Source organism: Dendrobates tinctorius, unplaced genomic scaffold (genome assembly GCF_039654945.1).
Source record: "Dendrobates tinctorius isolate UK_male_01 unplaced genomic scaffold, ASM3965494v1 ptg000019l, whole genome shotgun sequence".
In the NCBI taxonomy this organism is placed as follows: Eukaryota; Metazoa; Chordata; class Amphibia; order Anura; family Dendrobatidae; genus Dendrobates; species Dendrobates tinctorius.
The window spans coordinates 89,840,139-89,856,621 of NW_027361687.1; the positions used below are offsets into that span (position 1 = coordinate 89,840,139).

At 44.3% G+C, this 16,483-nt stretch overlaps 1 protein-coding gene across 1 annotated transcript in view; it reads right to left on the reverse strand.

The window, feature by feature from the left end:
- The window catches only part of LOC141082677 (scavenger receptor cysteine-rich type 1 protein M130-like), a 136,241-nt gene that overhangs the window by 103,777 nt on the left and 15,981 nt on the right, over nt 1-16,483 (reverse strand). Inside the window, exon 3 of the mRNA XM_073566625.1 lies at nt 3,987-4,301. Coding sequence (XP_073422726.1) covers nt 3,987-4,301 — 315 coding nt within the window. The remainder of the gene's footprint in view (nt 1-3,986; nt 4,302-16,483) is intronic.

The following is a 16,483-nucleotide window of genomic DNA, read 5'->3' on the forward strand; positions in this document are numbered from 1 at the left end:
TTCGGAAACTTAATAAAATCATGATAAGAAACATATATCCCCATCCACGCATTCCCGATTTGTTTAACCAATTGTCCGGGGCCAAATGGTTTTCTAAGTTGGATTTGTGAGGGGCTTATAACCTTATCCGGGTACGGGAGGGGGATGAGTGGAAAACTGCGTTTCTTACCTCTGTAGGGTAGTTTGAAAATCTTGTTATGCCGTTTGGTTTGACCAATGCTCCTGCAACTTTTCAAGTATTTATCAATTATGTGTTCTCTGATTTTATTGGGCGGTTTGTGGTCATATATTTAGATGAAATTATGATGTGGGCAATTGGGAACTGCTGGCGGTGAAGTTGGCTTTCGAGGAATGGAGGCATTTTTTGGAGGGGGCTGCTCATCCCATTATGGTGATTACTGATCACAAGAACCTAGCGTACATTGAGTCTGCTAAAAGTTTGACCCCGAGGCAGGCCCCATGGTTCCTTTTGTTTTGCCAAAATCTGACCATTCTGTGTCCATTAAATGATCAATATTTCTGCATTGATGCCAATTTATTTTCTTAACCGAAACCACAGTTCGGAGGGTTTCAGCTTTCAAGAGAATAATTTATGCAACCAATGGATGAATTCAACGTCAGGTTATAAGCTTTTATTTACATAACATGGATAAGTGACATAACTTCTGTCAGGGAGTGTATGTCACTTGTGATCACTGTATTACATGTACCCTGACACTATATACAAAGTTCCTGTGTAAAATGTAATTGGCAATTACTGTATTACCTGTACAGTGACACTGCATACAGAGCTCCTGTGTATAATGTCATTGGGGTTCACTATATTACCTGTACACTGACACAATATACAGAGATGCTGTGTATAATGGCACAGGTTATCCCTGTATTACCTGTGCACTGACACTATATATGGAACTTCTGAGTATGTCACTAGTGATCACAGTATTATCTGCACACTGACACTATATATAGAGCTCCTGTGCATAATGTCACGGCGATCACTGTATTGTCTGTACACTGACACTACAGTATATACAGTGCTCATGTGTATAATGTCACCAATGATCACTGTATTATGTGTAAATTGACACTATAGACAGTATACTATGTACAGAGTTCCTGTGTATACTGCAAATTATGGTAATTAGTATTGTATTTTTTTATTGATAATCAGTATTGTATTGTATTGCAGTGGTGGTAATATGTGGTCTGATCATAGTGTGGTGGTATTTGTCCCTTGTATGTGGTATTATTCTGTCACTATATGGTGGTAATATGTGGTCTGGTCACGGTGTGGCAGTATTGGTCTCTTGTATGTAGTATTATTGTTCATTTTAAAAAATGAATGTGACACATTCCTTAAAGAAATATAAACAAATACCTAAAGGAATATTAGGTATTTTACAAATGAGTAGAGTAGGGCCCAGTCAAAAGAATTTACCTTGCAGTGGTGGCGGCTTAAAAATCTTTTGACCATAACAAAAGCTGTTTTTCCAAAAGTGGGTGGTGGGACTGTGGAGGGTTTGAGGGTTGGAGGCATAGCCGGGGTGGAGCCTGGAGAAAGTCTCAAGAGGGCCTGGAAATTTTGTCAGTATACGACCCTGACATTTCTGGTGGAATCACTGACTACACGGCTCATCAGAATAGCCAAGTCATGCACAGTGTGGGAAAGACAAAGTGCAACACAAAGGGATGAGGGGAAGGGAGCCAAACACTAGGGAAGGTGGGTGGGGTGGAGACCTTTAGGCAGATCTAAAGTAATCCTGTCTGCCTTATACATCCCTATGTAGGTTCTGCACCTATCTCTGAGCAGAACAGGAAAGACAGGGTTACACTTGTCAATACCCACCACAACTAAAGACCGATAGGATAGACAAACAAGGAAAATGCTTACCTTGAGTAGACTCAGAGAGATAACACTGACATCCTTCAACAGCACCAAAGAGGAAGATAGCCTACTGCTATACCTCCAAGCCTCAAAAGGGAAAAATGGAAATATCACTGGTGATGTCAGAAGCAAACAGGAAGTCTACAAACACCCAGTCCAGGTGATTCAATTATACCTGGGGAAGGTTGTCACTGGGTCCAAGAGTCAGAAGGAATAAGAATGTGTCTGCAAATCCAACAGCAGAGACCTTTTGCAGTCAGATACTGTGCAACTGTCTGCAGCCTCTGACACCCGTGACAGATACCCTCTGTATAGTGCCACACGGTATTATTTGCCCCATATACTGCTCCACAGTATAATGGCCCCCATATACTGCTGAACAGTATAATGTATCCCATATAATGCTTCACAGTATAATGCCCTCTATATAGTGCTCCACAGTATAATGCTCCCCACAGTATAATGTGACCCATATAGTGCATCCCGGTTTATGTTCCTTCATCATGGTACCTATCCTGGTCTATGTTCCCCCATTCAAGTATATTTCGCTCCATCATGGTCCCTATCCTGGTATGTGACCCACATAGTGCTCTATAGTATAATGGCCCCATATTGTAACCCACAGTGTAATATACCCAATATAGTGCATCCTTGTATATGTTTCTCAATAATGGTCCCTATCCTTGTCTATGTTCCCCCATCCCAGTATATGTCCCTCCATCATGGTCCCGATCCTGGTATATATATCCCCCATCATGGTATATGGCTCCATCCTGGTATTTGACCATCCATCATGGTCCCCTTCCTGGCATATGTTCCTCCATCATGGTTCCCATTCTAGTATATGTCCTCCATACTGGTATATGTCCTCCATCCTGGTAAAAGGCTCCATCCTGGTATATGTCCCTCTATCATGGTCCCCATCCTGGTTTATGTCCTTCATCCTGGTATATGTCCCTCATATATTCAATGCATGGAAAAAAAACAAATAATTTTACTCACCTTCCCTCCACTCTTTTGTGGAGTGGCATCCACTTCTGTTTGTTCAGAGCAAAGGAATGTGATGATTTCCCTGATGTGCTCTGAAAAGGTCGGCAGTGAGCAGTGATTGCAGCATGTACTGCTTTACAAATGACAGCAAGTGATCACCTCTGCCCAACACCATAGATACTCAGCTCAACCCGGACCTCCTCTCTGCGGGAGCTCCTGTCATTGCACGCTCTTAGCAGTGTGAGCCATGACAGGGGAAAGTGACACCCACAGCATACACTACAGGCTACACAAAGATGGCGCCGATCTCCTCCCACAGCTGTGATGTTGTGACCTGGACAGCCCAGGAGGAGCAGCCTCAGTACAAGAGATGCAGTTGGACAGTGACCGCAGTCTTTTATTCCCATGGGGTGCCGTATTTGAAGTGTGCAAGTGTCGTACTCAGACACTTACACATCCCCAAATACAAATGGCAGCCCCTAGTGGCTGAAGTAAAAAATTAAGAATTAAAAAAAAAAAAACTTTTAAAGTATTACAATTAATTTTGTACTAAAGATAATTGGTTATATAATCAATAATTAGTAATACAATCATAAAAATCACAGCATCTTACCTTTAACTTCAGAAATACAGTTAAATTATTAGAAATGGTGCAAATAAATTCACAACACATGGTTCATCCACCACATCAGTGATCTTTGGCCATAGTAAAGGATCCCTGTAAACTGCCTCCTACCTGCCAGCATCCAGAGCTCTTTGATTAGCGGACATGGTGCAACATTACATATCATGCTACAATCATGACAAGTATCGAGGATGAGGTCAAGAGGAAATTCACAGGGGGCTCCATCCTGATGACCCCAGATTACTGATGTGGCCCATGGACTGGGTGCAGTAAATCAGTTTCTACAATATAAGAATATATGTTATATATTTATATCTGCTTTCACCAGACTTGTCTAATATTCTCCTTTATTTGAAAAAAAAGAAGCAATCATCGGGCACACTTTTTTATTTGGAGGAAACTAATGGACCGATCTTCTTCCATGAAGAACTACATGGAAAACACGCAGTCAGTTTTTAGCTGATTGATACTCATTACTCTTACCTGTGCAAATGACACTTGCGGTGTCCCAAGATGGACACTTGCTATATCCCAGGGTTGTGATGTTACAGAACCCCAAGTGATGTTCTGTGCCTGTACAATGAAACCTGTATGGGATAGTAAGATTATTTTTTCCAAAATGGCCTCCATGAGGAAGAGAGGCCACAGTTCCACAGCTCATTTGCCTACACAATACGTTAGCGGCTAGTAAATTCCACTGTGATTTGCACAGAGCCTTCCACTTTCCTTCATGAAGCACATGGACTCTTCCAGAGCAGCTTTCACTTCCATTTACTAATTTATAATTATTAAATAATCCTAAAAAGATATAAATAAGATCATAATGTATTACATCAATATTTTAATTGCAAAATTAATCACAAAATGTAATCTTTTCTTACAAAACCCATCTTTCATCCCTTTACCTTGACCATAGTTTGAATCTTTTCATTTGTTTTAATCAAGCTCAATGTTTGTACAAATGCAAGATTATTTCTGTTGTGCATTAGAAATATAATTTTATAGCAGGCACCACATCAATAGCAAAAAGTGTGTTCAGTACATAGTATCATACATAGTATTTAAGGTTGAAGGAAGACTTTAAGTCCATCTAGTTCAACCCATATCCTATCCTAACTTGCCCTAACATGTTGTTTCAGATAAAAAAGCAAAAAAAAAACCCGTGGCAAACAGTAAGCTTCACATTGGGGAAAAAAATTGCTTCCCGACTCCACATACGGCAATCAGATTAGCTCCCTGGATCAACACAATATCAAGGAAACTAGTGTATATACCCCGTAATATTATACTTTTCAAGAAAGGCATCCAGTCCCTTCTTAAATTGTAGTAGGGAATCACTCATTACAACATCATGCGGCAGAGAGTTTCATAGTCTCACTGCTCTTACAGTAAAGAATCCGCGTCTGTGAGTATGCTTAAACCTTCTTTCCTCCAGATGTAGAGGATGCCCCCTTGTCCCCGTCACAGGTCTAAGAGTAAAAAGATCATTAGAAAGGTCTTTATATTGTCCCAGCATATATTTATACATTGTAGTAAGATCTCCCCTAAGCTTTTGTTTTTCCAAACTAAATAACCCCAAGTGTATTAACTTGTCTTGGTATTGCAGACCCCCTAGTTCCCTAATAACCTTGGTCGCTCTTTTCTGCACCCGCTCCAGTTCAGCTATGTCTTTCTTATACACCGGAGACAAGAACTGTACACAGTATTCTAAATGTGGTTGCACTAGTGACTTATATAAGAGTAAAATTATGTTCTCCTCATGAGCATCTATGCCTCTTTTAAAGGGAATCTGTCACCGGAAGTTGGCGGCCTATGTAAATGGCCTGTGTCCGGTCCGATGGGCGGAGTTTCTTCTTTTTTTCTCCACCCCATTCATGGCCCCCGTCCGCGATCTTTTCCGGAATTCTAGTAGTTCTACTCCATAGTTTGCACATGCACGAAGCAATCTTGCTTCGCGCAAGTGCAGTATGCTTTGCCCAACTGCGGGCAAAGCCGAAAATAATTACTGTGTATGCGCCAGTATACCATGTCCCGGAACACAGCGAAATACTTAGGGGACATAGTGTACCGGCGCATGCCCCCTACAAGATCATTAATAAATATGTTAAAAAGAAGCAGGCCCAATACTGACCCCTGTGGTACCCCACTGCTAACCGTGACCCAGTCCAAGTGTACTCCATAAATAACCACCCTTTGCTTCCTATCCCTGAGCCAGCTCTTAACCCACTAACACATATTTTCCTCTATCCCCATTGTTCTCATTTTATGTATCAACCTTTTGTGTGGCACCGTATCAAAAGCTTTTGAAAAGTCCATGTACACCACGTCCACTGCATTTCCTTAGTCCAGTCCGGAACTTACCTCTTCATAAAAGCTTATCAGATTAGTCTGACAGGAACGGTCCCTCGTAAATCCATGTTGATATTGGGTCATGAGGTTATTCTTCTTCAGATACTCCAGTATAGTATCTCTTAGAAAACGCTCCAGGATTTTACCCACAATTGAGGTTAATCTCACTGGCCTATAACTTCGAAGTTCAGTTTTTGTCCCCTTTTTGAATATTGGCACCACATTTGCTATATGCCAGCCCTGTGGTACAGATCCTGTTATTATGGAATCTTTAAAGATTAAAAATAATGGTCTATCTTTGACTGTTCTTAATTCCTGCAGTACTCGGGGGTGTATCCCATCCGGGCCCAAGGATTTGTCAATTTTAGTGATTTTTAGGTGCCGCCATACTTCCTGCTGGGTTAAGCAGGTTACATTTAATGGAGAATTTTTATCCCTGATCATGTTATCGGTCATGGGATTTTCTTGTGTAAATACTACTGAAAAAAAAGTCATTTAGCATATTGGCTTTTTCCTCATCTTCAGCCACCATTTCACCCAGAATATTTTTAAGGGGGCCAACACTATCATTTTTTAGTTTCTTACTATTTATGTAGTTAAAGAATATTTTGGGATTATTTTTACTTTCTCTGACAACGAGTCTCTCTGTCTCAATCTTTGCTCTCTTGATTTGCTTTTTACAGAATTTATTTAATCTTCTGTATTTATTTAATGCCTCATCACTACCCACTTGCTTTAGTTCTCTAAATGCTTTTTTTGTCACTTATTGCGCCCATTACAGCTCTATTTAGCCATAGTGGTCTCCTCCTATTTCTAGCATGTTTATTCCCATACGGTATATATTGTGCACAGGTCCTATTAAGGATGCTAATAACTGTCTCCCATTTTCTTTGTGTATTTTTATGCCTCAGGATATCGTCCCAGTTAATTGCACCAAGATCATCTCTCATCCGTTGGAAATTTGCCTTCCTGAAGTTTAGTGTCCTTGTAGCCCCACTACTGCACATTTTATTAAAGGATACATGAAAACTTATTATTTTGTGATCACTATTACCCAAGTGACCCTCAACCCTTATATTTGATATGCGGTCTGGCCTGTTGGTTAATATTAAGTCTAGCATCGCCCCCCCCCCCCCTTGTTGGGTCCTGTAACAGTTGTGAAAGGTAATCGTCTCTCATAGTTGTCAAAAACCTATTACCTTTGCTGGAACTGCAGGTTTCTGTTCCCCAATGTATTTCAGGGTAGTTAAAGTCCCCCATAATAATGACTTCTCCTTGAGTCGCTGCTTCATCTATTTGCTTCTCTGTTGCTTCCATTATTTTTGGAAAATTATAACAAACCCCTATCAATAACTTATTATTTTATCCCCCTCTCCTTATCTTCACCCACAGGGACTCTACATTTTCATTAGATTCACATATATTATCACGCAGGATGGGTTTTAAGGATGATTTTGTCAGAGACACCGCACTGAACTTGCTCACTGAGCCAGTGTGCGTGTCCTGAGTAAAGCGAAAGCGTGCTCAAAGCTACCTGTGGAGCGGGCAGCAACCGAATAGATGCGTACTTCAGAGCCGCAGGACCTGAAGCACGTGACTGCTAGAGGCGTGGCCTAAACTCCACAGAGCTAGGAGCTGCAAGACAATTCCTAGCAGAGTAACTGCGAGACAAAGTTACCAAGGGGCCAAGGGGCATAGACAGTGAGAATAGTCAGGACGTAGCCAATGAGTCACACACAGAGATATCTGCAGGGTACCAAAGGGGGCGAACAGAGAGTAGTCAGGTCACAGGCAATGAGTCATACACAGATAATAACGCAGTACAAAATCAACAGGAAAACTCACAACGGGAAACAGAGCCGGGTCAGAACCATATAAACAAGCTATAGCAACAAACAGGCACACGGGGGTCAGCACACTAGGCCAAAGGCAAAAGTATAACTGGCAGGGATTGAAGCTACCCAGGGGTTTATGAAGCTCTCCCAGAACCAGAAAGAGGCCACAATCATTAACCCCAAGTGTGCAGGTCAAAACCTGTACAGAGCTCCAGATATTAACCCCCGGTGTGCAGCTCAAAAACCTGCACTGGGATCATGACAGTACCCCCCTCTCAACGGGGGGCCTCTGGACCCCCAGGCTTCCCCGGGTACTTGGCATGGAAAGCCCGAACCAGGCGATCTGCATGTACCGAGCGAGCAGGGACCCATGAGCGCTCTTCTGGTCCATATCCCTTCCAGTGGACCAGGTACTGCAAAGAGCGGCGCACCCGCCGAGAGTCCACAATATGTCCGACCTCATACTCCAATTGACCCTCCACCAGCACTGGAGGAACAACAGTCTCAGAGTTCTCTTTGACAGATCCTGCTGGTTTCAACAGAGACTTATGGAACACATTAGATATTTTTAAGGAGGCGGGGAGACGCAACCTATATGCCACAGGGTTGACTATCTCCATAATCTCATACGGACCAATGAACTTTGGTCCCAACTTAACTGATGGTACCTTTGAGTTGATGTTACGCGTGGAGAGCCAAACCTTCTCTCCCACCTGAAACATGTCTCCCGAGGCTCTCTTTTTGTCCGCAAAATATTTGTATCTCCCCTGGGCCCGAGAGATATTACGCCGGACTTCAGCCCAGAGGTTTTTTAACCGTTGAACGGACCCCTCTGCTCCTGGACAACCGGAATCCACCTGAGAAAACTCCCTAAAATGCGGATTAAAGCCATAGTTAATCAGGAATGGGGACATGTTGGTGGACTGACTCACCCGGTTGTTAAAAGAGAATTCAGCCAACGGTAACGCATCACACCAATCCTCCTGTCTGGCGGAGGTCAGACACCTGAGAATTTGTTCCAGGGATTGATTGGTGCGTTCTGTCTGACCATTGCTCTCCAGGTGATATGCCGATGAGGAGAGTGAGATGCCCAATTTCATACAGAACACCCTCCAAAATTTGGCCACAAACTGCACACCTCTGTCAGACACAACATTCAGGGGTACCCCATGCAATCGGACCACATGCTGCACAAACAACCTTGACAATGTTTCTGCTGAAGGTAATGCTGCCAAGGGAATGAAATGGGCCTGTTTAGAAAACCTATCCACCACCACCCAGATCACGGTATTGCCCTTGGAAGGTGGAAGGCCGGTAATAAAATCCATGGAAAGATGAGTCCATGGCCTATCAGGAACCTGTAAAGGTATGAGTTCCCCAGCCGGTCGGTTATGCGAGCTTTTGGAACGGGCACACATGCCACAAGCAGAAACAAATTCCTTGACATCGGACCTTAATGAAGGCCACCAAAAACCCCTGGCTACTGCCTCTCTAGTGGCCGTGATACCTGGATGAGCACTCAGCCTAGAATCATGAAACTCCTGCAGAAGTCTAGGCCGCAATGAATCTGGAACAAACAGTTTATCGCTTGGCCTGGTTGCCGGAGCTAGGGCCTGAGCCCTTAGGATTTCTTGTTCCAACTCAGTTGAGACCCCCGCCACTACCACCCCTGGGGGAAGAAAGGAGGACAGCGGCTCAGGGGGAGACACTGGATCAAAACTTCTGGACAGGGCATCTGCTTTAACATTTTTGGACCCCGGTCGAAAAGTAATTGAGAACTGAAATCGTGAAAAAAAGAAGTGACCAATGGGCCAGTCTAGGAGTAAGCCTCTTAGCAGATTCAAGGTATGCCAAATTTTTGCGATCCCTGACAACCGTGATAGGGTGAGCCGCCCCTGCCAAAAAGTGCCTCCATTCCTCAAACGCCAGCTTGACCGCAAGAAGTTCTCTATTGCCTACATCATAGTTTTTCTCAGCTGAAGAGAACTTCTTGGAGAAGAAGGCACAGGGTTTGAGATTGGTAAGGGTGGCCGGACCCTGGGACAGCACAGCCCCCACCCCCATTTCAGAAGCATCCACCTCCACAATGAATGGTTTGGACGGGTCAGGTTGCACCAACACCGGGGCAGACATAAAACATTTCTTAATCGCTGAGAAGGATTCCTTAGCGAGTACAGACCAATTTTTTACATCAGCTCCCTTCTGGGTAAGATCCGTGAGTGGTTTAACCACTTGTGAGAAACCTTTAATGAATCTCCGGTAATAGTTCGCAAATCCTAAGAAGCGCTGGAGCCCCTTGAGATCTCGAGGCTGAACCCAGTCAGCGATCGCCAGCACCTTCTTAGGATCCATACGAAACCCCTCACAGGACACAATCAACCCCAAAAAAGACAGCTCCTGTACAAAAAATGAACATTTTTCCAATTTGGCGAAAAATTGGTTCTCCCTGAGACTCTGGAGAACTGTCTTTAGATGTTGCAAGTGAGATTGACTGTCCGGGGAATAAACCAAAATATCATCCAAATAAATAATAACAAAACGGCCTATCAGATCAGAAAACACAACATTGATGAAATTTTGGAAAATAGCGGGTGCATTAGTTAACCCAAATGGCATTACCAGGTTCTCAAAGAGTCCTTCTGATGTGAGGAATGCCGTTTTCCACTCGTCCCCTTCCCGAACCCTTATCAGATTGTAGGCCCCCCGCAGATCTAACTTGGAGAACCATTGGGCCCCATCTAACTGGTTACATAAGTCTGGGATGAGGGGAAGCGGGTATGAGTTCCTAACCGTTATCTTGTTCAGTTCCCGAAAGTCAAGGCACGGCCGCAAACCACCATCTTTTTTCTTCACAAAGAAGAACCCTGCTGCCACAGAAGGCCTGATATGCCCTTTGCGGAGACTCTCAGCTATGTACTCCTTCATGGCTTGGCGCTCAGGCCCAGACAAATTGAACAATCGAGCCTTAGGTAACTTGGCTCCGGGTACTAAATCAATGGCACAATCATAGGGTCTATGTGGTGGCAGCGCCTCAGCCTCACTTTCGGAAAAAACGTCTTCGAAATCTTTCAGGTACTCCGGAATACCTTCCAGATTGACAGACGACACAGACACGGATTTGACAGCGTTAACAAGATGTCCCCGGTTACCACATTTATTATTGCATTCCCATTGAGTGATTTCCCCTGTAACCCAATCAATGGTAGGATTATGGCGTTGAAGCCAAGGCATCCCCAGTACCAGTCCTGCAGGCAAGTTATCTAGCACCAGACAACTTAGTTTCTCCACATGAGTGGAACCCACTTTTAGAGAAAAAAGTTCAGACCTGCAACAGATACCGTCTTGGGTAAGAGGAGATGAGTCAATTGCCACAAGTTTAACAGGATCGTGAAGCCTGACTGTCCCTATCTTATTAAGAGTCATAACTAGAGTTGAGCGATACCGTCCGATACTTCAAAGTATCGTATCGGATGGTATCGGCCGATCTTTAAAAAAAGTATCGGTATCGCCGATTCCGATACCGGAAGTCCCATTCAAGTCTATGGGACTTCCGGTATCGGAATAAGAAAAACCCTTTCCTGCCCTTGTACAGCCTCTCTGGGGTCTGTACGGGCCTTTCGGGGGGCTGTGCCGGCCTGCCAGGGGGTCTGTGCAGGCTCCGGTGGTCTGTGCCGGCCTGCCGGGGGGCTGTGCCGGCCTGCCGGTGGTCTGTGCAGGCTCCGGGGGGCTGTGCCGGCCTGCCGGGGGGCTGTGCCGGCCTGCCGGGGGGCTGTGCAGGCTCCGGGGGGCTGTGCAGGCCTGCCGGGGGGCTGTGCCGGCCTGCCGGTGGTCTGTGCCGGCCTGCCGGTGGTCTGTGCAGGCTCCGGGGGGCTGTGCCGGCATGCCGGGGGGCTGTGCCGGCCTGCCGGTGGTCTGTGCAGGCTTCGGGGGTCTGTGCAGGCATCGTCCGATGGGACTACAAGTCCCATCGGGCGATGCCTGCTACCATGACAGTGATTGACACATTAGCCAATGATGGGACAGTAGTAGTCCCATCATCCGGCTAATGTGTTAAATGTAAAAAAAAAAAAAAAAAAAAAATTACATGCTACATACATACAACATGCATACTACATACATGCTACATTCATACTACATACATGCTACATTCATACTACATAAATACTACATGCAACATACATACTACATATATACTACATACATACTACATGTATACTACATGCATGCTACATACATACTGCATGCTACATACATACCACATATATACTACATACATACTACATACATACTACATGCATGCTACATGCATGCTACATACATAACACATATATACTACACGCATGCTACATACATACTACATGCTACATACATACCACATACATACTACATGCATGCTACATACATACTACATGCTACATACTACATATATACTACATGCATGCTACATACTACATATATACTACATGCATGCTACATACATACTACATACATACTACATATATACTACATGCATGCTACATACATACTACATGCTACATACATACTACATGCTACATACATGCTACATACATACTACATGCTACATACATACTACATATATACTACATGCATGCTACATACATACTACATGCTACATGCATACTACATATATACTACATGCATGCTACATACATACTACATACATACTACATATATACTACATACATACTACATACATACTACATGCATGCTACATGCATGCTACATACATACCACATACATAACACATATATACTACATGCATGCTACATACATACTACATGCTACATACATACCATATACATACTACATGCATGCTACATACATACTACATGCATGCTACATACATACTACATGCTACATACTACATATATACTACATGCATGCTACATACATACTACATGCTACATACATACTACATATATACTACATGCATGCTACATACTACATGCTACATACATACTACATATATACTACATGCATGCTACATACATACTACATGCTACATACATACTACATATATACTACATGCATGCTACATACATACTACATACTACATACATACTACATATATACTACATGCATGCTACATACATACTACATGCTACATACATACTACATATATACTACATGCATGCTACATACATACTACATGCTACATACATACTACATATATACTACATGCATGCTACATACTACATGCTACATACATACTACATATATACTACATGCATGCTACATACATACTACATGCTACATACATACCACAAACATACTACATATATACTACATGCATGCTACATACATACTGCATGCTACATGCATGCTACATACATACTACATACATACTACATGCTACATACATACCACATATATACTACATACATACAATACATTCATACAATACATACATAGACATACAGTACATATAACATAGAGTAACATACTTAACAATACTTGTCACATTGTTCCCCGAAGCCATTGTCTTTTCCGGAATAAATATTAACATAACAAACCACAAAAATACTCACCCACGATCCGAAGCAGTCCACGAGTGTGTCCCACGACGATCTTGGGTAGAGAACTGCAGCATCAGCTGTTGCTGCCGTTCTCTACGGGCTGCAGGAATCCAATGACGGAAGGTAGGTATCCTTCCGCACTGTATTCCTCCGCCACTTAAAAAAAAAAAAAGTCCCTAGTCTCACTTTATGCCATTGCTGTGTGGGAATATGTATGTAGCATATATGTGGTATGTATGTAGCATGTAGTATGTATGTAGTATGTATGTAGCATGCATGTAGCATGTAGTATGTATGTAGCATGCATGTAGTATATATGTAGTATGTATGTAGCATGCATGTAGCATGTAGTATGTATGTAGCATGCATGTAGTATATATGTAGTATGTATGTAGCATGCATGTAGTATATATGTAGTATGTATGTAGCATGTATGTAGTATGTATGTAGCATGTAGTATGTATGTAGCATGCATGTAGTATGTATGTAGTATGTAGTATGTATGTAGCATGCAGTATGTATGTAGTATGTATGTAGTATATATGTAGTATGTATGTAGCATGTAGTATGTATGTAGCATGCATGTAGTATGTAGTATATATGTAGTATGTATGTAGCATGCAGTATGTATGTAGCATGTATGTAGTATGTATGTAGTATATATGTAGTATGTATGTAGCATGTAGTATGTATGTAGCATGCATGTAGTATGTATGTAGTATTTTTTTTTTTTAACAATTAACACATTAGCCGGATGATGGGACTACTACTGTCCCATCATTGGCTAATGTGTCAATCACTGTCATGGTAGCAGGCATCGCCCGATGGGACTTGTAGTCCCATCGGACGATGCTTGCACAGACCCCCGGACATCAGCACAGCCCCCCGGCAGGCCGGCACAGCCCCCCGGCAGGCCGGTACAGACCCCCACGGGGTGCACAGACCACCGGCAGGCCGGCACAGCCCCCCGGCAGGCCGGTACAGACCCCCACAGGGTGCACAGACCACCGGCAGGCCGGCACAGCCCCCCGGCAGGCCGGTACAGACCCCGGGCAGTCCACACAGCCCCCCGGCAGGCCGGCACAGCCCCCCGGCAGGCCGGCAGAGACCCCCAGAAGGCCCGAAATGACGGCGCATCATGATGCGCACACACCGCGCATCATGATGACGTCAGTCTGTCAATCAACTTTGAACTTCCGATTCCGATGCCGAATTCCGATATTGAAAAAATATCGGAAGTCGGTATCGGAATTCCGATACAGCAAGTATCGGCCGATACCCGATACTTGCGGTATCGGAATGCTCAACACTAGTCATAACCTTGGTATCAATCAGGTTCACAGCCGAACCGCAGTCAATAAAAGCAGTAGTCTGAACAGGACCATAACCAAGTTCCAGTTCCACCTGCAGCACCATTTTTGCACATGAGGAAAATTGTACCTGAAGGTCTGGGTAGCCTCCTCGATTACTACCCAGACCTAGTCGTTTCCCGCCATCTTGGAGGATGACGGACAGGAATGGCAGTCCTTCTTCCAATGTCCAGATCTCCCACAATAGAAGCACAACTGCTTTTCCCGGCGGCGTCTTCTTTCCTTTCACTCACAGGTGACAGCGCTCACCTCCATAGCCATAGGAAGAGTCTGGGTCTCATCTACACTAAAGAATAAGGGCGTTTCCCATTGCATAATGCCTCTAGCCCGCAGCCTGCGATCCATGCGAACCGCTTGGACCACGGCATCCTCCAGGGAGTCTGGCGGAGGATGAAGTGCCAAAGCATCCTTCAGACGTTCACACAGGCCTCTGTGGAACAGCCTCCGAAGGGCGGCATCACTCCAGGAAATCTCCGCTGCCCAACATCTGAATTCAGTACAGAACCATTCGGCCGAGTGCTCCCCCTGACAGACACTCATCACTTTGTCCTCAGCCAACCGCACTCTATCAGGCTCATCATAAATAAGCCCTAAGGCTTCAAAAAATGCATCCACAGACATTCACTCAGGGGCAGAAGAGGAAAGCGAGAATTCCCAGGCTTGTGGGGACCCCCTAAGCAGGGACATCACCACCCCCACCCTCTGTTTCTCATCCCCAGAGGAGCAGGGTCTCAAAGAAAAAAAAAAAGCTTACAGCCCTCCTTAAGTGCCCTGAATTCATCCTTGTTACCAGAAAATATATCTGGCAATTTAACCGGGGATTCAGGTGGGACTAAAATGACATCTCTATTCCCCACCTGCTGGAAGCCTGCGGAAAGTACCCCCTGAACTGAGTCCTCAACCCGCCGTTGGGACTGGGCCAGAGCTTGGTGTTCCAAACTAAGCTTCTGCAGCGACTGAGTCAAGCTTTTCACCTGCTCAGATAAAGCACACATTGGGTCCATGCTGCAGAAGTGAGGAGAGAAAAAAAAATTGTAGGCCAGTTATAATGTCAGAAACACCGCACTGAACTTGATCACTGAGCCAGTGTGCGTGTCCTGAGTAAAGCGAAAGCATGCTCAAAGCTACCTGTGGAGCGGTCAGCAACCGAATAGATGCGTACTTCAGAGCCGCTGGACCTGAAGCACGTGACTGCTAGAGGCGTGGCCTAAACTCCACAGAGCTAGGAGCTGCAAGACAATTCCTAGCAGAGTAACTGCGAGACAAAGTTACCAAGGGGCATAGACAGGGAGAATAGTCAGGACGTAGCCAATGAGTCACACACAGAGATAGCTGCAAGGTACCAAAGGGGGCGAGCAGAGAGTAGTCAGGTCACAGGCAATGAGTCATACACAGATAATAATGCAGTACAAAATCAACAGGCAAACTCACAACGGGAAACAGAGCCGGGTCAGAACCATATAAACAAGCTATAGCAACAAACAGGCACACGGGGGTCAGCACACTAGGCCAAAGGCAAAAGTATAACTGGCAGGGATTGAAGCTACCCAGGGGTTTATGAAGCTCTCCCAGAACCAGAAAGAGGCCACAATCATTAACCCCAAGTGTGCAGGTCAAAACCTGCACAGAGCTCCAGACATTAACCCCCGGTGTGCAGCTCAAAAACCTGCACTGGGATCATGACAGATTTTACATATAAACACACACCCTGTTAGGATTGGTGGAATGCACCAAATAAAATATGATAATAAGGTGCGTTCACCACCCAGGATCCACCGTGCAAAGATGTTAAATTGCAGCTAATGTGAACAATGACAGAGCGGAGCTGCGAGCAAGCAACGTAAACACGCTGAGTTAAAACGTCACTCGGTGTGTACTGAGTGCAAAGT